At 37.3% G+C, this 27,602-nt stretch overlaps 2 protein-coding genes across 7 annotated transcripts in view; one reads left to right on the forward strand and one right to left on the reverse strand.

Moving 5' to 3' along the window:
* DGLUCY (D-glutamate cyclase) overlaps positions 1 to 22,148 on the forward strand; it is a 40,226-nt gene extending 18,078 nt beyond the window's left edge. For 5 of the 6 annotated variants that reach the window (XM_030452530.1, XM_030452529.1, XM_030452532.1 and 2 more), the window contains 12 exons: positions 116 to 227; positions 2,920 to 3,073; positions 3,751 to 3,949; positions 5,577 to 5,727; positions 7,234 to 7,356; positions 9,576 to 9,773; positions 11,820 to 12,080; positions 12,565 to 12,664; positions 14,392 to 14,540; positions 16,960 to 17,079; positions 18,714 to 18,865; positions 21,693 to 22,148. In XM_030452530.1, coding sequence (XP_030308390.1) covers positions 125 to 227; positions 2,920 to 3,073; positions 3,751 to 3,949; positions 5,577 to 5,727; positions 7,234 to 7,356; positions 9,576 to 9,773; positions 11,820 to 12,080; positions 12,565 to 12,664; positions 14,392 to 14,540; positions 16,960 to 17,079; positions 18,714 to 18,865; positions 21,693 to 21,836 — 1,854 coding nt within the window. In that variant the 5' untranslated portion in view covers positions 116 to 124 and the 3' untranslated portion in view covers positions 21,837 to 22,148. Of the gene's footprint in view, positions 1 to 111; positions 228 to 2,919; positions 3,074 to 3,750; positions 3,950 to 5,576; positions 5,728 to 7,233; positions 7,357 to 9,575; positions 9,774 to 11,819; positions 12,081 to 12,564; positions 12,665 to 14,391; positions 14,541 to 16,959; positions 17,080 to 18,713; positions 18,866 to 21,692 lie in introns of all 6 variants that reach the window. The other variant, XM_030452528.1, reaches the window with a different exon arrangement.
* A 4,091-nt stretch (positions 22,149 to 26,239) lies between these two features.
* Positions 26,240 to 27,331, reverse strand: GPR68 (G protein-coupled receptor 68). Its single transcript, XM_008492873.2, has one exon. It carries the CDS (start codon positions 27,314 to 27,316, stop codon positions 26,240 to 26,242), a length of 1,077 nt encoding a protein of 358 aa, XP_008491095.1. The 5' UTR covers positions 27,317 to 27,331.
* Between the last annotated feature and the right edge of the window lie 271 nt (positions 27,332 to 27,602).

The raw sequence follows: 27,602 nt of genomic DNA on the forward strand, positions 1-27,602 counted from the left end.
CTTCGGTGGAACGTGAGGAGAAAACTTAAGCTAAGTTCTCCAGCAAATCAGAATTCAAAATGTCAAAAAAATAAATGCGTTTTGCATCTAAATTTATAACTACCTTTCTGTTTAGGCTGAAGAGATGATTTTAACAGGAGGTTTGAGATCTGTCCTTCCCCATGTGCTGCGAAAAGTAATTCGATGCAACAGACTCCATATTAGTAGTACCTCTGGCCTGGCACAGGGTATGTAAACCTAGCAGCTCTGCATGTAAAACATGACTCCACTTCAGATACATAGCAATGTGTTCTTATTTTGTTTGTGAAGGATTGCAGGAATATCATAAGCACTGAAGTGAAATAGAAGAAAATAGTTGACTTCTGTTCTTAAGTCATTTGGGTGTTTTGAAATCACACTGTAAGCACCTGACACTGTGTTCTTGAATCATAAAACCACGTCAGAGAAAATCTATCATCCTACCCGTGTAAAGTACATGGACTTTGTTTTCAAAGTTTGCAGTGCACTCTGGAGCTGCCAGTTATGCCAGTGAGAAAGTATGGATGCAGAAAATACTTGAAAAATCTTTACCCAAATCTAACTTTTCTTGCATATGTTATCACATTTGTAGGGTAACATACTATGTTCCCCACAGAGACCTTGTATCAGATACACTTTAGGAAAGAATAAGAGAAATAGTTACAGAAGTGGTTTTCTGCTTAGTTTATGGCAGACTTTGGAAATTGCAGACTCATCAAGACTTGGAATTATAAGGGCAAGTAGATTTATACTCAGAAAGCAATGCCTTCTGGAAAACTGATTCCTGTCCTGCCTCTCGTAGCTAGACTTTTACAGAAGCAGAGAAGTCCATCATTGTTCTGATCAACTTAAAAATGTAACATAATTAAAAACACTGTGGCACATTGCTGATCACCAAAACTGTGTGGAATAGCATTGCTGTAACATAAACACATACATGGTCATTTTATAGAATCATAGAATGGTTTGGGTTGGAAGGGACCTTAAAGATCATCTACTTCCAACTCACCTGCATGGGCAGAGACACCTTCCACTAGACCAAGTTGCTCAAGGCCCCATCCAACCTGGCCTTGAAATTAGTTTTCCATCAGTTCATAAGTTGAAAAACACTAATGGAAACCATGTGAGAATGCTGATGATCTGTAGTTTGGTCTAACTGTATTTTTAAGTGCATGTATTGCTGCTGTAGTTTTAAATATGCTAGTTTTAATATTTCAAGAAAGCTTTTACATAAAAAACAAGTTCAGGCTTTTAGCCTTAAGCTTATAGCTCCATTATGCAAAGACTGAAAAACTAGAGTAATTGAAATTCCTCAGAATCCTTAAACTTATGTTGTTGGATGATATACTACTAAAATAATTATTTCTTACTACTCTTATTGTCATTCACCAAAGAAACAAAAACCACTTTCTAAACTTCTCTGAAATGGAACATGAGTGTGTTGAATTAATGCATGGGCTGATCAGCAGGTCCTCTTTCACTGACATTGCTTTTAAACATAGTCACAACAATGGATGTGTAAATATGACTGTATACATACACTGAAGGGAAACTCAGGTACCTACAGATTCACTCTGTCAGATGTGACTATTACTTACATTCAGTGTTTTCTGAGTTGCAAGCACTAAATGCATAATTTCAAGAGTTTTAGAGTATCACCAGCATATTGAAAAGTGCCTGTGGATTTCACATGGATGGCAGGAATGAAGTTAAGGGGTGACTGAATGTAGTGTTTTATTCAGTGGTAAATTCAGTATGTTTATTTAACAAAAATGTATTTCTGTGCTTAGCAAGGAACTGTTTCTGTATTTAGTAACTTTCGCTAGTAATAAAATGAATTTTTGTTCTGAGTACTCCCAAGAGAGCCATTTGTGGGTACATTCAATATGTAAATACATTCTTAACTCAGCTTTTGCTTTGCATTTTTCCATCAGGAATATAATTTTATCCTTTTATTTCTCTTAGCTTTGGGCAAGAGTACAATTTTTTGGCTGATTTTCTATGGCCTTTTAAGGCAGATCATTGATTTCAACTAAATAATTGCATCTTAGATGACAGACTACTGCAGTATTTAAGGAATAACTTTTTAAATAACTTTTCAAGACATTACCAATACAAGAGTCAGGGTCAGTTAATTAGCAGTTTTATACACCACAGACTAGCTGTATTTTAAATTTCCTCTCTGTACTTGAACAATTGGTATTTACTTGCAGGAAAATTAGTATTTCATTGGTATTAACTATTACTGTTTAGTTTAAATCAAAGTTGTTCCCAACTGAGAAAAGTGTAACAGTTCTTTAGTTTTGTGTTTTTTTTTTTTTAAATTTGAAATAGTAGAAATGACAGAGATTCAGTTCAGTAGGCAAGAGTTTATTCTTGAGCTGCAATTATGCAGCCCACTGTAAAATTCCATAGCCAACAAATTCTAGTGTGCCCTATAGAATGTCGAGATACCAGGAGGTTAGTGTTGGACTAGCCATTATTTATAACTTGGTATTAAGAGGGGAAAAATAGTGTAAGGGTGGTAGGTAACAGCCTTATTTTGGCTCTGTGCTAACATTTTCTAAGTAAGGTATTGTGTTATAGAATACTAATTTCCTGGGTTAGGAAAAAAATTGTGTTTATTTATAAATTCATAAAGTTGTTTATTGAGGTAATTCTGCTGTCTTCATATTCTAGTGCTACTCAGTTCTGCAACTATTTTAGCTGTGAACAGCTTCACATACATCTAGTTAGGATGTTTAAAGCATTTTAAAAATTTGTTTAATTACAGACTTCTGAATAAATGATGTCCTTGAGGTAATTTTTGATAGATCATCAAAAGAAATCTATACAGAAAAGTTACTATTTCACAACCAAAAATCTGAATTAACCAGTCATTCCTACCTTCCACAATTTCAGGCTATAAACAGGCCAGTGTTGTGATTTTGCACAAGTCCCTGGCTGATGACTTTGAGAAGTTCTGCCATGCAAATGATGGACCCCTGCCACTGCTGTACAGAAGTAAACCAGGTGACTGGAAATGTCCTTCTTTGAGTAGTGATTCTGATATCAGGTAACTACAGACCAACTCTGCTTCTCAAAGTTCTTTGGTGAATGCTGGTGGTGATTATGGGGGTTTCAGGAAACAGCCTGCTTACACTGTTGTACATTTTAAACAAGTTTTTTTCCGTGGAGTTACACCTTTGAATGAAAACTATGCCTGAGTATAACAGCCTGATCATCTTGTTCTTGAAAAACACGTTATTATAATTGTCAGCACTACAAGTACTTCTTTAATGGTAAGCTAAAATTATGTAATTTCTAAATATTTTGGACTTTGAGCCCACAGAATTAAAATATAAGGTTTTACCTTTTTTTTATTTAGTGGTAACACAGGCACGGTGACCACCTGACATCTGTAGGGTCTCCGAACATTTAAGTACTCCTGTAGTAAACACTAAAAACAGGTCTTAACTCTCTACATTTTAAAGACTTGAGACAAGGTACATGTAAGGGACATTTACCTATAAAATGTGAAAAATTGCAAACTAACATATTCTGTGAACTGTCTTGGTTTTGTGCAGAACAATGTGTTTGGGGATTTTTACATGTGTTTATTTCGTTGTCACTCAGAAAGAAAAGAAATTAATGCAGTTAGCTGTATTTTGACTCTGGATTGATGTCACTTCAACTAATTAGTCTTCTTTTCAAAAAATATGATAAAGCTGAAATGCCTTCCCATTTCACTAGAACTGACTGTCTTCAGTACCAAGTATATGAGCATGGAGCTTGCACTGGAACACTGAAAAGCTTAAAGGAGTATTCTGAACAACTGAAGGACATGGTTACTTTTTATTTAGGCTGCAGTTTCTCTTTTGAAAAAGCATTCCAAAATGCTGGCATTCCAGTAAGAAACGTTGAGCAAAAATGTAATGTGAGCATGTATAAGGTAAGTATACATTCACACACATTATTTGTAGCAACTTTTGAGTATTTGTCCATATTCTTGTTATGTGCATATACCTGATGCTCAAAATCAGGACTTTTCCTACCTGCATTATAACGTTAGGCACGTGGTAGTGCTGAGTGCATTAAAAAACAGGGTAAAATAGGCTCAGCCTCAGTTTAATGCTTTTTCTCAACTTCCTGGAAGGGTAATCTGCTTTTTTTTTGTTTCATTTATGGTGACAAACTTCATGGCAGCCATTTCATTTGGATTTTGTTCTGGTTTGCTTTCCCTGTTTTGACTGACGACCCATGCACTGTTCTGACCACGCCTTTATACGTCCTGCTCTTCATACAAGCTCCAGATTGCAGCAGGAATACTGCTTTTCTGAGCCATGGCAATAGCAGCTGTTTCTGCATGTATGACAGCCACATTTTGTTTTTTTACTGTGGCATCAGAAACTCTAAACTGCATATTTAATATAAACCCAGACCTGTGGGACAGAAGACGTTCCTAAAAACTTGTAGTATCTTTCAGAACACTGAAAATTCTTGTAACTGTGCTCAAAATGTTTATACTGCAATTTTTAATATGAGCTGAAGTCCTGGAATCATTCTGGCTCTAGTTAGGAGACTCTTTATATTAAGAACACTTCACTACATATCTGCATGCGTTTTCCCTATAGTTTATATGCTGTTCTATTAGACAAAGTCACTGTAGTTTTCAGTGTTACTGTTTCACAGTACTTTTGCTATGGTCACAGTCAAAATGAAGGTGCAGATGTTATCTCATATCTGAGTCTTTCTGCCAAGCTTAAAGAAAAAAATACTATGTATCGGCTTATAATATTTCAGATTTAGGAAAATTTCATAATTTAAAACACATCAACACTGTGAAGAATGGTACAATGTCTTTCTTCAGAGACAGTCTAATGATTTTTTGGATAATGATTATTAATGAACATATTCTGTACAACTCTAGCTGTCTATATGTCTAATGTTCTAATGCAACTTAGATAGCAGACATTTTGTTCTAAAAAGTCAGACTGCTCTATTTCTGCATAGGAAGTGCTTCAGCATCCCAGTCAGATGCATGATGAACTCCATAGAACCTTTCTAGACACACACGAGATTTTGTGTGCAGAGCTGATATGCAACTGCTGCTGGAGTGGGTACTGCCAGGAGTTCCTGACCCTTGCACATTAGAGAGCACCAAAGCTCCCCTCAATTCAAAGAGAGAGGATAAATTAAGACCAAATAGATTTGTCACTGTGCAATACTTTTTACTAGCTTTTCCCCTTTCTGTACAGGGAGCACACCACTGTTTTCTGACAATATTCAGAATCTACTGAGCCACCACACTGGATGCTGTATTTACTGGAGCAAGAAATGCATAATAGATTTTAGTAATCTATATGAGGAAGCTCAAGGCTGGAATGTTTCACTCTTGAGCTGCTGGATCTTAAAAAAAAAAAAAAATTATGAGAAGCTAAGAAAAAAAAATTTAAGGGATTTAAACTGGACATATGTAAACTTTCTAAACTCAAGTACAGCAAGTTTTAGACATTTCTTCTAATACTCTGAGGTATTCATTATTCCTGATAACATCTTGGATTCTTTTAAACTGCCAGACAGCCGTGCCTTGCCACAGCATTTCTGCTTTTTGCTGCAACTTAGTAGTCACAATGAGACCTATTCCTGAAAGCAAGTTGGAAGCAGCTGTGCTAGCAACATCTGAACTAAAAGATGCCCACGGAGCACCAATTCATGTGGGTGATCCTGGTCAGTGCTTTTCATGTTTCACTCTGTAGGCACTTCGTGAAAATGGAGGGGGAAACCATGGGAAGTGATAGGACTGAAATATCTGCACCAGGAAATATATTATGTTTTAATCCTTTCCAATAGCCACAAACCTAAATTAAAAAGCAAGCAAGAAAGAAAGAAAAAAAAGTAGGTTTTGAATGAGCTGAACACAGAGAATTCTTGGATAAAAGATAGCTGTTTGATATAGATAAATTAAGTTATATGGTGGGGGTGGTGTAATCACATTTTTCTTAAATGTATGCAGTTTCATTTTTAAGTGAATACTTTCTTGCTGTCAGAGATTCCAGTGATGGGGTAGCAGTGATTGACAGTATGGGGAGAAGTATATGTGCATGCATTATGTGTCTTAGCAGATGAATGTGAAAGTAAATACTGCATTTTAAAAAATACTGAAATACAATACATGGAGCACAACACTTAAGACAGAATAAATAGAAATATCAGAAAAATATCTATTTTAAAAAAAATACAGCTAGAATAAGTATAGGCCTATCCTTTGCAAGGGGAAACTGGAAAAAATATTATTTAAAAAGAAGGTTATTTGGATAAAAAAAGACCAAACATCTGCAAGATCAAAATAAATAAAAAAATCCCCTCTGCTGACAGAAAATTTTCAATCAATAGACTCATGGTCTGCATGCACAGAAGGATCACATTGCAAAGCTTAGAAGGAGCTGTCATTGGTTACAGTACATCCCAGTAATATATTTGTTCTGACTGCCTAAATACAAGGAATTAGTAATAAGTCATTACTTTGATAGAGCAATAAGATGATCTGGCAAGTGAGGGTCTCCACTATTTTTTTAACAGAATTAACTCTTATGATTATATAAACTATTATATACAGAGGTTATATAAATTAATTCCAGGAAAGGCAGTGGCTTATTACAGCATGTGAAGAATTTAAAACTGAGGAAAGAGGGCAAATGCTTAGAATGACTGAGAATATTACAAGTGTTCGAATAAAGCAAAAGATAATTTAGTGAAATCTGGGCAAGAATGAGCTATGGTTAACTGACTCAGAGAGGTGAAGAGCAGTTGCTTGTTTCTCTAGCCAAAGAACATAGGAAGCTAAAGAAGTAGAAAACATGTTTTAGAAAGAACCCATTTTGCACAGCAGTCATCTATTCTTCTTTGCCAGTACTACAAATATAATTCTTCTGTTGATAGAGAAGAATTACTATATATTGGAAGGTCAGCACTCATGTCTAGCTTGTGTTTTGTTGAAGAAATAAAGCCAATATATTTTTACTGATGTCATCAAGTACAAAAAGGGAAAACAAGTCAGCTGAAGTTCAGAGGACATCTACTCAAAGGCAAACTAAATATGTCACTTTGGTGAGACTGCCACTGTTGCAGTTCTAGTTTAGTGGGATTGACTGATGTTTGGGGTCTGCCTCTCTGGCTTTGTAGTAGAACTGCTTAACTGGAATCTCTCATGCTTTTATTTTATATCAATTCCAGGTCTGCTGGGAATACAAGATATTTCCAAGCCAGATTATGGAGATCCAGTTCACCTTCGCTCTGGTGATATTCCAGTGTTTTGGGCCTGTGGAGTGACAGGCATAGAAGCAGTCATCAATTCCAGTATGTACTATTCTTGGAGACTCTTTTAAAATTATCCTTCAATCTCTTTTTCTTCTTATATTTATTTTTTAAATGTGGACTGAGTGAATTGGCTGATTGGCAGGCTTGGTTTTGGAGTGAGCTAAAAAACATCCCAACCAAACAATAAAAGAAAAACCTTCGGCAGGACTATTTTTTGTTTTGAAATACAGGTCTACCTTGAAGAATGTTCTCATTTTGGTTTGAGCAGAAATGGCAGAAATCTAAAGCTCTAGCAGCACCAGAATATGTTTTCTAAGCATTATTAAAAGCTAGACATTTAAAAGCATTCTTTTTTAAGCTTCTTCCTTTTAAAATATTTTGTATTACACTGCAGTAGAACGATAATAAATGGGAGGGGGGAAAAAAAAAAAAAAAGCAGCCAGAAATCTTTCCAAAATGTTGTCAAGAGCTAGCAAATTGTCTGTCCTGGAAAAGAATTTCGAGCTTTTAGGTTTTGTTCTAAAATGAAGTAAGTGTGACACACTTTACATAAATGAAGCTTTGTCCTCTGCACAGAGCTATCCTGCACTTTACCCTGCCATTTGTGAGAGGCATGAGCACAAAGGTCAAGGAAATCATTGTGGCAGTATTAAATACTGCTCTAAATCACTGCTGTGGAATGAAATATCATAGTTTAGTTCTTGCTGGAAAAGCAGCTTAATAATCATAGGCAGTATAACTGGGACAGCCTTGGGAGGTCATCTGCTTTGGCCCTCCTTGCAGGATCTGCTACATCCTTCTGGCTCCTTTACAGATGTTTATCTTAACTGCTTTCAACACCTGCTGCAAATATGTTCAGCACTACGAGCAGAGACTTTTCTTTCTTATGTCCAACCCTGTTTCTCCAGTCGCAATCCAAACTGAAAATCCAGCTCTTTCCTGTTTATCCATCTCCCTCCTGCCTGCTTGTTACAGGGAAAGGGAAAATAAAACTTTGCCAGCCTCTCTGCAGTCTATTGCCCAATGCAGCTGTCAGTCCTGCTTTGCCTGGAGCTGGCTGTTACTTTTGTTTATTTCTCCATTTTCTGTATTAGAACCAGTTGTCACTAATACATTCCAGGAAATTTTTGGATCTTTCTATGCTCCTTTCTCATCTAGGTAGTTAAAATTCTGCCATGTCATCAGTACCTATACTTTAGAGGAATCTGTTAGCTTCTCAGAAAAATTACTGTCTACTCACACAGTTGGGTGAGGTACATTAAACCTCAACAGTCATGTTCCCCAGCTGCTTTTAAATGAACTAGCCTTAGATTCCCAACAGATCTGGCACAGATCAAGAAAAAATATAGTTGTTAAGGAAATATCTCCTTCCTTTTCACCATCTTAACAGGGCAAGATTTCTCTTGTACTCACTGTGATTTATCCAACAACATAGCATTTTTGTCAGATCAAGTATAATCTAGATCAAGACTTCTGGAGTTAGTATAAAGACAGCCAATATTTTTATCTTATGGAGGTAATATGCTGTCAGGTGTAAGTAAGCTTATTGTGCCCCGGGGCTTTAGATGCTACTCAGATTCCCTTTGCTGAGGCTTTCTGGTCACCTTTTGTCATTATTCCTTGCCAATTTATAGGTGTCCTAAATAGGTCGCCAAGACACTGCTCAGAGATGGTATTCCACTATCTTCTTAATGTGATGAAGAACTACTCCTACCCAGCAGGCAGTAGTTGACACGGTGTTATTCTATCACTATTACAAGGATACTCATAGGTACAAGACACACAATAGCTTCCAGCAGCACTCTAGAACCTAGAAAATTAATTTATTTGTCTGGAAAAAAATATAACCAATACGCTTAGGCAAACTTAGGCATTAACATGTACTTATGTCAATGCACCAGTCTCTTCCTGCATATCAAAACTAGTTTTCAGATTTGCCAGGTACTGAAAGACTTCCCTGCATGGTACTGGTGTTTAGCTCCTAAATTGCCTCAAGTTTATACTAAAGAAGATATTGTAGACAAAAACCTGGTCTCAACTACCCTCATGAGCTTTGTAAAAGTTAAAATATTTTCAGATGTACATGCATACATTTCGTTTTCAAAGTGTATAAATTTATGCAGTGCAACTTAAAATATCAGCTGTTTTTATGATGTAAGTGTCATCAGGCAGGGACCCTGAGTTCTTAAATAGGATAATGGTATTTCAAAATGTTACAAACACAACTTGTTTAATTGAAATTTTTTCACCCAATTTAGGAGCTCCATTAGCTTTTACTCATTCTCCCGGCTGCATGTTCATTACTGACCTAAAGAATGACAACGTTACAGCCAGACCCTCAAGGAAAGTCCCACAGGTTCACTGCATTTCTCAAGATCCTATGCATTATAGTGTTGTGTCAGCAGAAGCAGCCCAAAAGATAAAGACTCTGGAGACCCTAATTGGAATTGATCCAGGTAAAAATGAAAACTTTCTTCCATTAGTGGATTTGATATGACCTATCATGCTTTTTTAGATATTTGTGAAGCTCAGGAACACAGTAAGAGCCTAAAGGCAACTTTGAGATTTTAAAAGTTCTTTATAGCATACAGAGAGTTATTGTAACTAGGTCTTATATTTGCTGTTACTGTACTTAATATCAGAGTCTGGCCAAAACCATTCAACCTCATGGGTAATGGAATATTTATCTTGACAACTGTATGCTCTCAAAGTACACAGAAACAACAATCTTTTACTGCAGGCTGGAGAGCCCACAGGGAGTAAGAACTATTCCTGCATAAAACTGAAATTGGCATGTAAAGTTCAGGCCACTTCAGCATGCTGCTAGTAGGTACATGGGTATTCACTGATGAGTAAATAGTTCTTGGGTTTTTGTTTTTTTTTTTCATATATTCATGACTTGTGTGTTCCTGCCAGAAAACCCTAGTAGTTGCATGCACTTTTCAAACATAACCTCTCTGATGGGTGAAATTACATCAAGCTCTGCTGACACATTCATCACTGAGGTATTGTGTGGTGGATCAAAGTGACCTGATGGCCACAGAGGGCTGACAGGTAGGGCTGCATGTGTGCACAAGGGAGATGAGGGGGTAATGAAGCAAACTGAATAGAGAGCAATCATTCCTAAAATACACACTGAATTGGTCCCCTCTGTCTGCTGCAAATTCTGATCTCAGTTTCCCATAAATTTTCTGAAATCCTCTGTAGGCAGCAGTGGAAAACAGCTTACGCCTAGCTCTCCCAAGCTCTGGGTTTAGGCTGTGTGCATATGTTTGGGTCTGTTTATTTTTACTCACAAGGCCTCTCCTTTTCCCACTCTGTGGAGTTCAGATTGGCACAGTGCCATGCTCTGCAGAAATGCAGGATCCAGCTTCAGAGTTAGCTCATTTTATTGCCAAAGGAGAGTACAGTACTTTATCTCAGTTATTATAACCCACTTCTCAGAGACTAGGCTGTTACTTAAGCTTTGTTCAGGACTTCTTTTTTTCTGTAGGAAGAAATGGCACAGGAGAAACTGAGGACAAAGAGTTGACAGTGCAGGGGTGGGGGGAGATGGAGGGAAGGTGAGAAGGATGAAGATGTGAAGAGGCTAGAAAACAATAGTGAGGATTTACCTCTAACTCTATCAGCCAATGAATATTATCACATCATTCTCGTTTTAGTGGTTTTCAGGAGCACCAGCAAATAGAAAGAACTGAGCTGTGAACTTGTGTTTTTGAGTGCCAGGGGAGGGAGAGGGCATAGGAAGTGCTTGAACAATAAAAGACAGATAACAGTGTTGCTTTTTAAGGGAGTGACCCATAAGAAGAGACATCTGTTAATATCCACATATTTCTCAAGGTCAGACCACATTTCTCTCCTACATGAAGCGTTACAAGATTTTTTAGCTGTCACCTGGATACCACTGTATTAACGGAATTTACAAAGTCTCCTGATAACTTACAGCATCTCTGAAACCTCAGTTCTGTGGTTAATCATTTCATTAAGTGAATTAATTTATTCGGAAATTATCTTTTCCCTAAGGAAATAGTGTTAAATAGAGACAAAGAACCAGCATACTCATCTACCATCTGCATCAAAACTTCTGTAAGATTCTGAGTTACAATCTTTCAGTAGCTTGACATGGTCAGCACAGATCAGAGGACACCAGAAAGCCAAAGGAAAGGAAAGAGAACACAGTAAGTTCTCTGAAAAAGAAGCTTCTTAAATTAACACCTAGAAATGCTAGGTATAGTAATTTTCAAAATCCAGTTAGCTGAAATTCTTAACCTGGAAGCACAGCCCATTATCATTACTCATATCCTACACCTTTCTAAGTTTCCTGAGGAAATGACCCCAATTCCTGAGTTGACCAGGCGTTTTTTGGCTTGTTTGGTTTTTGTTTTTTGTTTTTTTTTAAGATAATTTCACATCTTTGAAGTATGCAGATTCACCCACACAGAAACTTTGGAAGGAGAATGATATATTGAAGTGTACTGCTCTTTTTAAAACCACTTTTCCAGGAGATCGGGGTGTATCTCATCTACTCTGCCAGGATGAGCTGCTCAGGGCTTGCCTCTCTATCTCCCATGCTCGCTCAGTGCTGGTAACAACTGGATTTCCAACCCACTTCACTTACGAGCCGCCGGAAGAGAACGATGGGCCCCCGGGAGCCCTGGCGATTGCAGCTGTATTGCAGGCCTTGGAGAAAGAGGTTGCCATGGTAACAGATCAGAGAGCCATGAATCTGAATCAAAAGATTATTGAAGAGGCTGTGCAACTCGGTAAGACACACGTTTTTCCAGTTTTTCTCCTGCAAATTTGAGCCCAGGTGTGCCTCAGTTAATCTTACTGTCACTTAGTACAGGATTTGTTTTTTTTTTTTTCCCCAGAGAAGGAACCACAATTCATCCTCTGAGTTCTGTTCAGTGTTGCTATGATGGCATTTTGTTAAACCTAGCTGGCATCAAGTTAATGCTTATGTGTCTGGGTTCTGATCCTGGATTAGCTGCTTTCTGATGAATTCTGGATGTCTGTTATTCTTGGAGACGTGTTTCCTGTCTCAAGGCCCCATTTACTGCCACTAACACCCAAACAAGTTTCATTTAAACTGAGGAAGCAGGGAGCTTATTAGGAACTCTGTAAGAGCACTGGAACCATACCATTCAAACTTTTCTGCCTTTTTTTTTTTTTAAAAAAAAAATTACTCAAGCACACATTAGAAAGAAAAGGTACATAGGATCTGAATTGTATTTTGTTTTCCGCTAGGAATCCTGAAGAGTCCTGTCCCATTGTTGAGTTACCAAAGAGAAAATGCTGACTCAGCTTTAAAGTTTTTATGTGAGAATGGGAATCCTGAAAGACCTATGTATGTATATTCCATTTTTGAGAATGGGTCAGACCTTTACTGTTTGAAGTTATAATTAGAACAACAATCAATATCTAAAGAGGTGCAATGGTAACAACTAGATCCTTAGGATTTGGAATGAACAGCAAACTTCAGTGACAAACACTGGTATCAGAGCACACATGAAGTATAGAACCCCACGTTATTCTTCAATTATGCATTTATGGAGTGCAAAAATACATACAATGCTTCACCTATCAGTTGCTCTTTCCCTCTGAAAAAATTCAAAAAGCTTTTCAGCTGTTATTCCATAGATTATGTACACAAGCACGCACCATATGTACTATTTTACCAGCTTTTAAAAGGGAGAAAATCAGAAGGGGGGAGTACTTTGTCGGAGTCAGTGAAAGACCTAGGAAAAAATAGTTGTGGAGTGTGTTCACTTTCTAGATCTTTGGCTCCAGTCTGACAACTGGGGAATCTGATTGGATTTAATAAAATGCTGTATGTTTGTAATAGTGTGAAAGTCATCATCCCATTGTCTTTAGGCAAAGACAAAATTCTACACATATGCATGCACTTCTCAACGTTGATTTGAACTGCTTATATACACATTGAGGAGTAGACAATGTTGGGTAAAAATTCAGATTTATAGAAAGTCTGTGGTTAGGGTACACACATTTCACTGCTTAGCGGGTAACTTATATTTCTTTTAAGCAGATGTATTGCTCATTTTTCTTGATCTTTCCTTTTAAACCATTTAGATGTTGTTGCCTCCAGTTTGTTCTCTTTAATAAAAAGACCTTTTATTCTAGTATTTGCTTCATCAACTTACTCAGTTCCCATTTCTTTCCATAGGTTAGTGTATTCTATAATTATATGCTGTAATAGTATGTATGATAGTGATTTCGTTACTTTATGTAAGGTTTAAAAAACTGTGGTTTATAGCTACAGACTCTAGTAATAGAGTTACTATTTCACTTGATCCACAATCCCAAAAAGCTGTGTTCCCTTAAACTAGACAACAAGCCTGCTTAAGGTCTCTGAAATCACCGTAGATACCCACCCACAAAAACATTAAGTAATGCAGCAAAATTAGTAACCTCTTGACAGTACACTTGGACAAACAGAAGCAAAATAACTTAATTCTAACATACAGGGGCAGAACTGAGTACTGAAATTCTGCTTCAAACATTGGACATCTGCAGTACATCTGTCTGCTTTCATAACCAGAAAAATAGCCATAGACTAAAACCCCCCAAATCTAAAGGCCCAAATGAAAAAGCTAGAAACAAACAAACATTTGCCAAGCAGTGCACTTTAAGTAAAGACTGTATTTACATTATCAAGGATTTAGATTGTTATTAATTTGCCACCTTTATTGTCTTTGAGAACACTTGCAGAGGCTATCAGCTTACAAGACATTATGTGTTTTCATGTGAAACAGAATAAAGCCAGATGGCTGAACCAAATGATTGCCAGAAGGATTTCTGGAACATCTCATTTTCTTGGTGGCAAATGTGGTTTTAAGCAGTTGCACTAAAGCTATAAAGAAACTAGACAAACTTTTGAAAATCAACTGTAGAGAACTACATTCAGAAATAACAAATAAGTAACCAAATTTTACCTTGAATTCCAAGTGGCCAAAAAGTAGAACGGAATGCAACAGCATAAGCAGCCCCCAGAAGAGTTTGCTATAAAAGAATCCCAGCTTTGACTCCTCTGTTTTCTCATTTGCCTCTAACCAGATTTGATCACCTGATAGCAATTGAGCGTGCGGGGATGGCTGCTGATGGCAATTACTACAATGCCAGGAAAGTTAACATTAAACATCTAGTGGATCCCATAGATGAACTATTTTTAGCTGCACAAAACATTCCAGGAGTCTCAACAACAGGTATGTGTGAGTTTGTGCTATGTTCTCAGAAGCAAGAGAAGCACAGAACAGGAACTCTTACTGGAAGTGAAGGAGAGCAGGAGGCAGGTGCTGAATAACCACTTGTGGGCTGCAGCTGTTTGTCATGGTTGAATTTAGAGACTTGCTGGAGAAAAATTAGAGGTTTCTATTGAAAGGTTCTCACAACCAAAAAAAAAAAAAAAAAAAAAAAAGAAAGCAGGAGTTTATTTCAAAGTTATTTAAGGACAAAAAAGCAATCCCAGATGTGTGTATTATCAGTATGCACACATATGCTTCTCTAATGCAGTTTTTGTCACTGACTTCATCCTGTACTTTATATGTGGAAGGCAGAATAGAAAATAATTTACTACTGAATGGAAACATTACGTAGTACAACATTACAGTTATTTTTATGATTGTTATACCTATGCTAAAAGATCAGTCTAGATAGAATCTTAGTTTATATTTTCTTTTAGCCGTACATTCTTGACAGGGATTGCATATTTGTATTTATGATAATTCCTTCTCTAACAAAATACACATGTAGAAAAATAATCTTTAAAGGACTACATTTTCCTTCCTGCCAAAACTACTTCTTCCTACACTGTGTGGCCCAAAATGGAGTCAGAAGATACATAATACATATCAATATTGGAAACAAAATTAGAAACAAGTGTCACAAAATTAGAAATGTGTCCACGCCAGGCTGATTTCAGTCACATCAGAACATGTCTGCTGACCCAGGTTTTTTTCTTCTTGATGTGCTGTGGACTCACTCTTAGGTATTACCAAAAGCACAGAAACTTTGACTTCTCATTAGTGATATTTTCCAAATGTTTCCACAGAATTTAGAGAACTCCTGCAGAGATAATGCGTAGTCTCATTTCACTGTATTTGAATCATTTACAGTCTCTGTAGCAGAACAGTTCACTGGTATTTTTTATCTTAATTTTATCTTAAAATGTGCAATACATTTAACTTAGATTTAATTGCAAAATTTCTCGTATTCAAGGGAGCAATTTCCAGCACTGAAAAAGAAGCACTCTAGATGGCACTCTCTTGGCAGTCTCAGCAGAGAAGCCGAAGATAAGAATAGATAAGAACAGAAGATAAGAATAACTCAATAAGAATAGAAAAAGCTCTTTCATAAAACTTTCAGCAAAATGCCTCAGAGCTTTATCTGCTGCAGTTAATTTCAACTGCTCTGTCCCTGATTTTAGGCTGTTGAGGCAAGAACTTGGTCTCTCTAGCTATTTACATTACATCCTATTTCCTCTAACAAAAATACCTTGATCACTTAAGATATGTCCGTAGAGAAGCTCAAAGTATATTATTGATTTGGTGGAGTTCCGAGTGTTCTATTTTCCACAAAAAACTGAAGTAAAAGATAAGAGATGTCACCAAAATGACATGCTATATTTTCAGCTGTCATACAATTGACATAGCTATATGCTATTTATATAGCAGCTAATGAAAAGCTTCCAAAAGTACTGCCAGAGAACATGTGGTTACACTTGTTTCCTTTTCATAAAAATGATTTTTAGCACAGAAGACTGATGTTCCCTGCATTTTTCATTCATGTCATTTCAGAAACCAACTTAGTGACAACTTGTGTGGAAGATCCAACAGAACTGGTTCTTTTCTCTGCCTGGAAAGCACTCAGGCCTTTAGGAGACAAGGATTCATCTTGTCTATTTTCAGATGTCTATATTTGAGATGTCTGCCTTGGGATGAGATGAACTGAATGTTTGAAGGGTCTGTTCCTCTCTGGTGACTTTAAAATAAGTCTTGCTGACTAGTTGCTGGTGTAGATGGCTGCATCTTGTTAGGTGAATCTCAATGTGGGACTCAATAGTAAAATGTAGTCTTCTGCCATTGTGTAGAGGAAAAAAAACAGGTGTTATAGGAAAATTTTAATTGTGGTTTTCTTTTCCCCCCTGGTGTAATGCCAATGGGATCCATCCACAGCAGCAGATCTGCTGACTGCATGACCACCCTTGTGACAGGACTTCCACAAAGAAAAAAACACAGAGAAAGCAAAGCAAGGTTAATACAAACCCCCTGAGCAGTGGATTAGCATCTTTCAGTTAAATTGTTCATGGTCTTCAAAGGCCGAGAATCCATTTTAGACTTTTTAAAGTATTTAAAGAGCAAAATTTTACATTTTGAATATAAGAAAAAATAACTGCTGAAAAATAGCTTTCAGTTTGACTTAAGAACATTGCTACAGACTTATGTAAGATATTTATGCAGTTACTAGAAGTGTTAAATTTATCAATTTTCAGGGCTTGGAAGTGTAAATTATAAATACTGTAATTTTTCTCCTGTAACACATGGTATGCATTAGAGCACAAATTTAAAATTCAAATACAAGACATTGCAGTGAGGACTTTTTGTCTTCTTTTGTCTTTTATTAAAGGTATTGGAGATGGAGGAAATGAATTAGGAATGGGCAAAGTAAAAGATGCTGTGAAGAAGCACATAAAAAATGGAGATGTTATAGCTTGTGATGTTGAAGCTGATTTTACTATTGTGGCTGGTAAGGGATTTTTTTCATGTGGGAGAGTTGATGATGTTTGAGAACAGAACTGAAAAGAAAGCTTCTGTCTTTCCAACTGATTTGCATTGGCTCTTTCTTTGGGTGACCAGGTTATCGTTAAACAAATCTGTCTCTGTGTTATGTCCATTTTCTGAATAGGTTAGAAACTACAGTTCCAACTTGAATGACTGAAAACAGAAGATAGTCAATGAAGAGAGTGCATTTAATTAAAAATAGTTGGGAAAATACTGAATATTCTTTAAAAAGCACACCTTAAATAAAATAACAAGGAAGACTTCACAAGTGATCTATGTGGGAATTAAAATATCTATGCACATAAGAATTTTCAATACATTTGGTGAGCTTCTGTGGGTGTGACCCTGTCAGGGTCATCAGTCAGATTGCTGTTACCTGAAGAGATGATAAGTCCTTTACAGTCACTTGAGGACAGCTGGACCTTCTTAATGTGCAACACAAATTGAATCCTATAGTTAAAATTCTCTTCTGCCCTGTTCTGGTAAATGTCTTTACCAGAACAAAGTAAAAGCCTCTGAGAAATGTGTTCACCAAGGACCAGTATATGAACTGAATTGTCCATAATGTACTTTGGTTCAGGTTTCAAGTTTATTATCTTAAGTATCAAACACTTTTGATACTAAACCAGCAAGTTTTTAGGAGAAATGAGTGTGGTGATAATTAAATGTGCTTTGTATGGCTATATGTACAGAGCATCTATGATGGCTGGTTTGAAAGTTTTGATGATTCTTCCTTTGAAAGCAACTGTACCCCCAGACCCTTCAAAGGGAAGTGAAGTGGAAGTTTGGACATGTATAAGTGTGAAAAAATACATGCACTAAAACAGCTCCCACACTTTTTGAAAATTCTGCTATTCTACATCTCTGGAAAAGGTATCAGGTGGCAGAAAGAACTTCTTACAGCAAGTTTCAAATTTAACAGTCTTGAATACAGTCTTGCCATGGAAGATGTCAAACAAGACTGTGGACTGATTTGATAATAGTGTCCAGGAAAGTTATGGATAATAATATCTTAGAATGTCTCTTTGTATATGACAGTTACAAGGGCACATCGTCAAGATACAGACAATTAGTTTTACCATGTCTTCATGTCTTATAAAATAGCTCAAATCTTTAATGAGTCAGCATTTGTGACCAAAAAGGAATTCTCAGCAATGGTACAGCATTCCATTATAAAATCTGACACCAGTGACCATTTGCCTGGTTTAGGACACATCATTAAAATCTTCCACCTCTGTCTGGTTAAAGGCAAAAGCCACTGGGCTGTAACACAGCTCCTTACATGAAGCCAAGTGGAATTGTGTTACAGACCATGCCCATTTCAGTTTTTACTTTGCTGGAAGGACAAACCACAAACTAAGCTAGATAGAAACTTGCAGAAATTCAATCTGAAATACTCCTGAAACCATTTTAATGTGTTAAACAATTGGGTCGTTCTGAAAGAGATGTTCCAAATTCATGTCACTGTTTAGTTCTTACTCCCCATTGCTACAGGAGACTTGGTTGCATGTGCCTACTGACTCTTGCAGCTTAGGAATCCTTGCAGTAACCTCTGGCTGTTATTTTACAGTTTGGTTTCATGCTGAAATTCTTTTGCAGGGGTCTCTAACTGGGGAGGCTATGCCATGGCCTGTGCTCTGTATATTCTCAGTACTTGTGAAATACACGACCGCTACCTGAGGAAAGCTGTTGGGTTTCCACAGTTACCAAAGAAGATGCTCTGGCTATCAGCACTTCCATCCGTTACCAAGGTAATTTCTGTTGGGCCAGGGAATCATAACTTACTTGGGACATGTAGCTGTAATCAGCTACCAGCAGCTAAATGTTACCCAGTCCAGTTCAATAACTTACTTTAACAGGGTGTTTTTTTGGTAATCTCTGGTGAATGAGGAGCCACGTTGTACTTCAAACATTCTGCAAGGGATTTAAGACAGATTGAACATAAAAATCCTCAAAAGTTAATTCAGTCACATGCTGTGACTTCAAGCACAAGGCAGTGCTACAATTATACAGGCAGTGCAAGAAATCCTTGTATGGAGTGATTAAAATTCACTGTTCACTTTCTTAGCATCATTCACAATTTTCTAAATCTCTGTTGTAGCCTTCTTTAGATGTCTCTCTTCCAAAATCGGAAGTCACAGTCCTAACAGAAGCCACTCCATACTTCCTATCTTCACATCTACTTGCAATCTTCCCACGTTTTCTAGTTATGTTAGAACCTTCCTATAATTAGTTTTGAATGTTTCTAAATTAAAGCTGGAGAAAAACCTGCAGGTGTATATTTTTAACTGTGTTTTGACTGATGCAGCTCTGAATAGTGTGATATTCTGGGAAAGGTTTCAGACTGGGAAAAAAGTAAAATAATTGAGAGGAGTGAGAAACAACTGTGATGTGTTCATCTTGCTAACCAAATGGCTCTATTTTGACTCAGCAGAGTTTTAAAATAATAGTAATGATAAAAAAAATATATATACTCAACAATCAAATAATACTGTAATAACATAGGAACTTCAAATCAGTTTTACTGGGAGAGTGCCTTTATAGGGACTTAAGCAAAACCAGCAAGTTTTGTGACCTTCAAGAATGCTAAGCAAAATGTAATGCATTACTATAGATATTGCCCAGAAGAGTGGAGTATACTTCTGAGATGACAATGAGTTCTGAATGAAATTTCAACAAAGCACCTCTTAAGTATTTTAGAGTAGGTCTTAATTTTTTTTTAAAACTTGCTATTTTGATTTTTCACTTAAAGCTCATTATACTGAAACTGATCCCAACATGTAGCACAGCCATATAGCCACTTATCTGTTGACTTAAAAAAACATATGACACCTTTCAGTGGAATTCTTTTCAAAAAGAGATTAATTACTTTGCACTTTTCATTGTTTTTTCCCAGTTTAATCTACTTTTTTTTTTTTGCCCTTTTAGATGAACATACCCTAAAAACTATTATGGTCAAAATTCCTGGTAATGAGATACTGTAATTAAATGTGATACTGTGTCCCGGAAATCCTTCTTGGTTTTGTTTTACTAAGCTGTACAGCTGGGAATATCCATAATGATCCGGTAATGGGCTATTGGAAGTACACAAGACAATTTTATCTCATTGTGTCTAATGAGATAAAATTAATGGAAACAGTTTTGTGGAGGAGAGAAAATTACAAAGTGTCTGACAAGAGAATATGATATCTTTAATTATAAATCATGCAAAAGTAAACAATGGAGAAAATTGAACACATTAGTGTTCACATACTCCATTAGCATAAAAAAATAATTCAGGCCATTGGAGCTTATATGGCTGCTTTCTGCCTAATCCAGTTTCTTTTAATGCTATAATAATTACTCTAGGAAGATAAAGAGTACCACCACAGAAACCCACCTCAGTGTCCATATTTCTCTGCCTGTAATTGGAAAGAAGACATTTGAAGGAGTGCCTAAGTACCAAACAGCTTTCTTATAATGTGTTTGTTTCTTCCATGAAAACTCTAGATGGTGATTACTAAATGAAGACTTCCCCTGAAACACAAAGGCCTGAGCCTCATGCTCAGGCAGTGTCAGGATTGCACTGCAGCAAACCCCAGAACTGTGGAGTTCCCTATTCCCACTGAACAGAATTCCAAGGTTGTTCTAAATGCAAGGATTAGGCTTTACATATATTTTAATAAGAGATACCACGAAGCATTTGTTTCTTGTCAGGAATTTGATGAACAAGAAATTATTTGATCTAAAAAGTGTTTACTTTCAATTGTGGAGTTGAAACATAAGTATATTGGTTCAGTCTTGATTTTCATCCCATGTTTCCATCTCACTGGTCATTACATTCGCAACCAAGGTTTTTGTTTGCTCTGTGTATTTTAACAGCTCAACTTGGAACACAATTTGTTACCTGCTTGTGCTACTGTTAAACATGAAAATAGCTGTTATAAACGTGAAACCAAGTTGTAGTTCTAAACAAAGGAAAGTAGTTGCTATTTCAGGGAATCCCAAGGAAGCACAACTTAAGGGTTTTTTTTTATCCCTATCCCTTTTCTAAGCAACCAGAATTCTTATAAAATCAATAGGAAAAGAGGATAGAGGACAAAATGCACATGGAGATCACAGAAGATGCAGGAATCTGTGCAGCCTGTTCAGGTTCTCTCAGTAACTTTTTTTTTCCTGATATATCCTCTTTCTCTTTGTTCTTTTTCTTTACAAATGCATCTGCAGCCAGCTGCTATGCTGGGGAAATGACAGGTAGTTTTTTGAGACATTTTGGGTGGAGGTTCCTCTGATGCTCTTTTGTGCAATATGGGAACTTGAAACCAAGCAGAAATGTCTTGTTTGAGGGAGCTTGGAGAACAATAATGTCATTCAGTAATTAAACAGAAGTCACCAGTATAAGCCTTTTTTCAGTCCCTAAGTTCCAGATAGTTTATATATATCCTCTGGGACAATTTAAAAATGGTATTTGCAGAATGCTATCCAAAATTAATATGGAGTATGTGGTCCGAGGCTCCCCTAGGGTTAAAATGAAGATATTGATGAATGCTCTTGTCTGATTAAAGGTTTTAACTGTATTCTATTTCTTTCATTTCTAAGGAAGAAAAGCTTCTGAAAACACTTGTGCGGCTTGGAGTCCGCAGCGGAAAAACTGCCAGCCTAGAAATGGAAGTGGATGGGCTGCCCTTCTACAACACCCACTCACTCATGATTGAAAAGCTGCTGCAAGAGGTGCAGCAGTGACTGCCCCCAGTGATTTCTACATCAAGTGTTGCTCTCTTATCTCCTTATTCCCTAGGGTTTCACAAGATATATCAATAGAAGATGACTTTTAATCTGTGGTGTCTTGGCCACACACAACCTTTCATTGCTACCCTTACAACACCTCTGTGAAGTGAGGAGATGATTCCATCATGATGATTTGGTCTACCTTCCCCTTCTGACATTTTATAATGGATATTAAATGATACTGTACACTAAGAGGTGATCTGGCCTTTATAAAGAAAGCTTTTCATTAAAATGAAAAATTATTGCATTGCTGTTCCTGTTTTACTGACCTCGTAACTGCAACAGGAAGTAACTTGTAGCAACTTGGTTTTAAAAATACCCTGTGGTGCAGAAAGCCTCTGCAGTGGAGGGCAGAGATTCAAGACACAAAAACCCCCAGTTATGTGTTACAGTAGTGAAAGCTGTTAAATACAACTCCCTTGTATGCTCCTTGTAGCTCCTCTAACACTGTTTTCTTGTCGTGGTGGATAGCTCATGGAAGTGTGAGGAGAACAGCTTTAACTGAGCTAATGAAAATAAGGGCAGCACCGCAGACCTTCTGTGTTAATGAAAGGATACATTGTTTGCCATCTCTGCATCAGCACTTCTCCATTTATACATTTTGTCCCTTTCTGGATAATACAGAAAGGTTGTAGACATTTCAGGGTATCCTGTTGTTAAGAATAAATGAATTAAATACATAATCAGTGATTAAAACTTAATGCTTAGAAATTAAAGCATAATTATCAATTTTAAAGCATTTGCATTTTGTATGAAATAAAATTATGCAAAATGTTCTACAACAGATTAATTCCAGTTATAGAAATTCTGCTTCAGATGACGCTGAGTGAAGCAAAATTAAATTATATCTCCTATAGGCCGCCTGAAACCAGATGAGTACATGACATGTGGCTGTGAATTGTGCCTGACTTCTGCCATTGAAGACTTCAGATGAATGTCAGGGCTGATGTTCTGCTGGTTGTCAGCCCTTGCAGCAGAGAGGAGAGACTGTGTTTGACATTGCATCACTCAGGCACTGATGCTTTAGCTGCCATAAAATGATCATAATGGTACAAAAGGCAAGCACCAAACCATTGTGCTTTAATAGGATGAGGATGGCATTTCTGTTTAGCCACTGATTTTTCCAGAGGACAGTGGACTTCCAGAAGCCAGAAACACCTTGCACCTACTTTTCTTTCTGGCAGGTGAGTTTTATTTTCCTTCTTTTGTGTAAGACAAGCACATAACTTTTTGAGAGTGAAAAAAATTGGTTCTTATCCCAAACAGAAGAAAACCTTGGACATTAATTTTCTGAAGTTGTTGAGGGTACACAGCCTTCCTAAACTTAAAGCAGCTGAACAAATGTGAGGGAAAGAAATCTTAATGCCACACTTGCTGCTAGATATTCAGACTCACCAAAGCTCTCAATGCTTATTTTGGGGATTGGTCATTTTATAGAGCATTCATCATTTTATTTAGAGCCTTCTTAACAGATGTTGCAATGAGACTATCTTTGAAGTTTCACAATAAGAAAACAGCTGCCTTAAAAGTCTCCAAACTTTCCAAACTATAACTATTAAGTAAGATATTTCATGTGAATTCTTGATGTTTTTGCCAAAGCCAGTAACCCCATAGAATGACACTGCTGCACAGAACCCACAAAATAAAATTGGCATAATTTGAAACATTTGTTTGGGAAAAGAGGAAGATTATTTCCTTCTCTGTGTGCTACGTGCTCAGTATCTTATTATATTAAACTAAGAGGTGCAAGATACATTATTCTTTCCAAAGAACTTTTGCCAAAAAGTAAGATTTTTGATTTATAAGCTTTTTGCTCTTTTTTTCTCCCCAAAACCCCCGAGTTTTAAGTCATATTTCATTAAGAAACATAAAATGTAATAATTTACTTGTCTTTTCCTCTAATACATGTTTTTAAATCCCTTTTGCTGTGCAGTCCCAAGTGCTGCATTTAATCTGATACCAACGTGTAACATATCTCTAGAAACCATAGCAGGACCCTTCTTTGACTGTGTTCTGGCTGAGACAGAATGAAAAGCTCTGAGCAAGGGTTGCCTTCCTCTCATATTGGTTGTGGTTCTGGAGCCTAAGCCTAACAAGTTACAATATAGAAAAAAATGATAAAATTTCAACTTCAGAAAAAAAACCAAAACAACAACAACAACAACAAAACCCAAAACAGAAAATCCCCTCCTTCTCTTGTGGGCTAGCAGGTTAAATGCTGAGAGCTGTAGCAGAATGCTGGACTCAGTTACACAAGTTTCCATCTGATTTTAAAGTGCAACAGCTGACCAAAACTGACCACATCAAAGTACCAACTCAAATAAACCTTAATCCCTTGGATGCTCCATGTAGTATAGCATGCTCTGCATTCCAGCTGCCTAATTTAAACAACATGGTAACTGTAAAGAAGTAAAGCATAAACAGCATAAACAGGACAGCATCATCCTAGAACAAACCATGCATGTGTCTTAAAGCCTGCAGGTCAGAGGTGTCCAAGTATTTGGCCTGGTGCTTAAGGATGAACAAGCACAGCTTTGTGGCTGCCCTCAGGCCCTGCCTGCCCACCCTGGGGGTACAGGCAGGAGATTAGGGGAAAGATCAAGAGAAAAGTAAAGCTAAACAGCACCAATAGTCAGAAGGAAAATGCATGTATGAGGGTGAGTAATCTAGCTTGGTGAGTGGACTAAGTATAAAGACATGTAAAATAATTAAACAAACCAAATGTTAACCTAAGCAAACCTAATCCCCTTCTGGGAGTGGAGACATGAATCCGTTCTTTGAGAGAGAGGAGGAGAGGATCTTTAGTCTCACAAACAGAAACTGTGGGCTGAAGCCATAAGATAGTTATTTCAAACACAGAGAGAAAAAATGTAAGAAGAAAATAATAAAAACATTCTTTACTAAACACATCCCCTGATTCTTTCTAATATTGCACTCTCAGGTGGTTTCCAGGAAACAGCTAGAATATGTTGCCTTTTAGAAACTGAAGACAGGCAAGGCTTTGTTACAATGACATACTTCAGAGACCAGTGGAACAACTGTCTACAGAATCTTTTGACTTAAAAAAAAAAAAACAAAACAAACCAAAACCAAACTGATTATTCTGCTGGAAGTTAATCAGCTCCAGGTTGCAGAGAGATGTTTCAAGGAAGGTTTGAAACTGGAAAAGTGAAAGGACAAGGCAATAGTCATGATGTAACAAGTACAGACACAAGAAGGTATGATGATCACACAGAATCATCATACAGCATTCATTAGTATAATACAAAAAAACCAAAATCTAGGGAGTAGATAAGGGTAGAAACAATACTGTAGAGCATAACTCCCACATCTTTAAGCGCTATTATCTCAACTTATTCCTGTATTATGTTTTCTGTCTGATAGAGATAATTCATACATCATATTTCTGATACTGTACTTACTGACTAATGAGCAAACCCTAAGCTGTAGTATCTGTGGGAGGGAAAGTTTAAACAGAGTCTGTTTGCTTCCCTTACAAATGCACTGTTATTTAATTGCCTGCATAGTCTATGCTGCACAACACAAATTGCAAAGGATACAATCCAAACCTTAGCAAGGTTTAATAGAATTTAGAACTACATTTGTCTTTGAACACAGTGACACAGAGAAGACCATGGGTTCAAAGCACCTTTCATCCTACCAACCTCCTGTCCTGTACCGAGTCAGCAGACCAAATTATTTATCCCCAAGAGATCTCATACCTCTGGAAGTCTTAATCTGAGGTTCAACAGTCAGAGATTTACAGTCCATCAACAGACTAAAGGTCTCAGCAGATGCTGAATTCCTTGTGTACGTTGTCCCAGAACATCTCATGTTATTGGGTTGGTTGTTTTAGGAAGTTGGTTCTGGCACAGTCTCTGCAGGCCTCAAAACTGGCTGAAGCAGAATTTACTTCAGAGTGTTACAGGAATATTACAGACATGGATTCTTTTTTCTTTTTAAAAATATATATGGGGACATTTAATTTGTTCTGTCTCCAACCTTTTCAACAGATGATGACACCTTGCAAAGAAATATTTTCTCTAGAAGCTGCAGGGGCAATCAGCAGTTAAAGAAAATGCAACAGAACCACACACCAGGAGTAGTAGCTTATTCATTCAGTGCAGTCATCCAGACAGCAGGATGTGTGACAGCAGACACACGGTTGACTGACCTGACTTTAGCATGTGTTTTACTCCCTACTGATCAGGTTCAACATCTCCAGAAATTACCTTACAATACTGCATTGCTAATAAGCCTTTGGGTGGTTATCTGTTTTAATACACAGATAAAGCAGATGGACACGCAAACAGTACTGCAGCTGCAGATTTTACATTAATGTCTTCTCTTGATGAATGCTATAGACTGCCCAAGTGAGTAGTGGAGGAGTCCTTCCTTTTAGTATTATCCTGTGATATTTGTAATAACCCTGGTTCTTGCTCATGCTGTGGCCTGTTGAGAGCTTCTGGAGTGTTCAGTGGATAAGATTCCTTCATCTCAGTCCTCAGACACCCTAAACACGTTAAACAAGAGTCTCGCATCTTGGCAAAGTTCTGGTAAGTGCTTTCACTGGAAAAACAATACAATACGGGATCGGCAACACAGTTAAAAGTGGTCAACAGGAGACAAAAGTGATAAACATTAAATATTTTCTCAGCAAACGAGCAGTTGTTCTCCAGCAAGCTGCGAACCACAAGTAGGATGTGGTATGGTCCAAAGCAAACTACAAAAATGAAAATGGTGCTTGAAACCAGTCGCTTAATTTGGATTTTCTTCTTCTTTTGAGTGCCGTGACTCTTGTGGACGACTCGTAAAATCCCACAGTAAGAAAAGGCCAGCAGAAAGAAGGGGAAAAGGAAGCCAGCAGAGAAGCGGTAGTAGTTGACATTGTGTTCCCATTCTTTGATGGGGTAATGCTCAAAGCACACCACGTGGCTCTCAGCGTCCATGCTGACCTCCCCGTGTTTGAAGACAAAGCAACATGTCATTATTTCCTTGGCCCAGATAACGATGCTGACAGTGGCTGCAGCCTTCATCGTCCGAAACCGCTGGAAGCGAAAAGGGTGAACCACTGCCAGGTAGCGGTCGATGGAGATGCAGCAGAGAAAGCCCACGCTGATGTAGATATTCTCATACAAGAGGATGCCACAGATTTTGCACAGCAGCTCATCATAAGTCCAGTTGTCGTGCTGTAAAACATACTGAAGCCAAAAAGGCAAAGAAAATATGTAAAGCAGATCTGCTACGGTCAAATTGCAAAGGTAGATACCCAGTTCATTCTTAGCCTTGATCTGTAAGTAGCCATAATACAGTGACAGGCAGTTAGCTGGCAAACCTACTATAAATACAAATATGTATACCACGGGGGACAATGTCTGGTGAATATCATGATTAATTGTGCACTTCTCAGTTGCATTCTCTGTGACATTCACCATCTTCTGTTTCTCCTCATGTATTGCTCATCAGGGTTCTGAATGAGTAGATGTAAAATTTAGTTTCATCCACTTTCCTGTATTTCTTATTTCATCCACAAACCTTTAGGCTGCAGTGATGAACTGCTGGAGGATGTCAATAACCTGAAAATAAAACATAAAAATCTTCAGAAGAGATAATGAATGTCAAATATATAGCACAGTTTTCAGTAAGCTGCCTTTTTCTAGCTCTAAATTTTCTGTGTCTTTCACAGAAGATAAAGCCTGCCTGGGAAATCATGATTCATAT

The sequence above is a fragment of the Calypte anna genome, chromosome 5A (genome assembly GCF_003957555.1).
Source record: "Calypte anna isolate BGI_N300 chromosome 5A, bCalAnn1_v1.p, whole genome shotgun sequence".
Lineage (NCBI taxonomy): Eukaryota > Metazoa > Chordata > Aves > Apodiformes > Trochilidae > Calypte > Calypte anna.

Excerpts from the sequence above, each read along its gene's own strand:
- GPR68 (XM_008492873.2), bottom strand. The coding sequence starts at position 27,316 with ATGGTGAATGTCACAGAGAATGCAACTGAGAAGTGCACAATTAATCAT.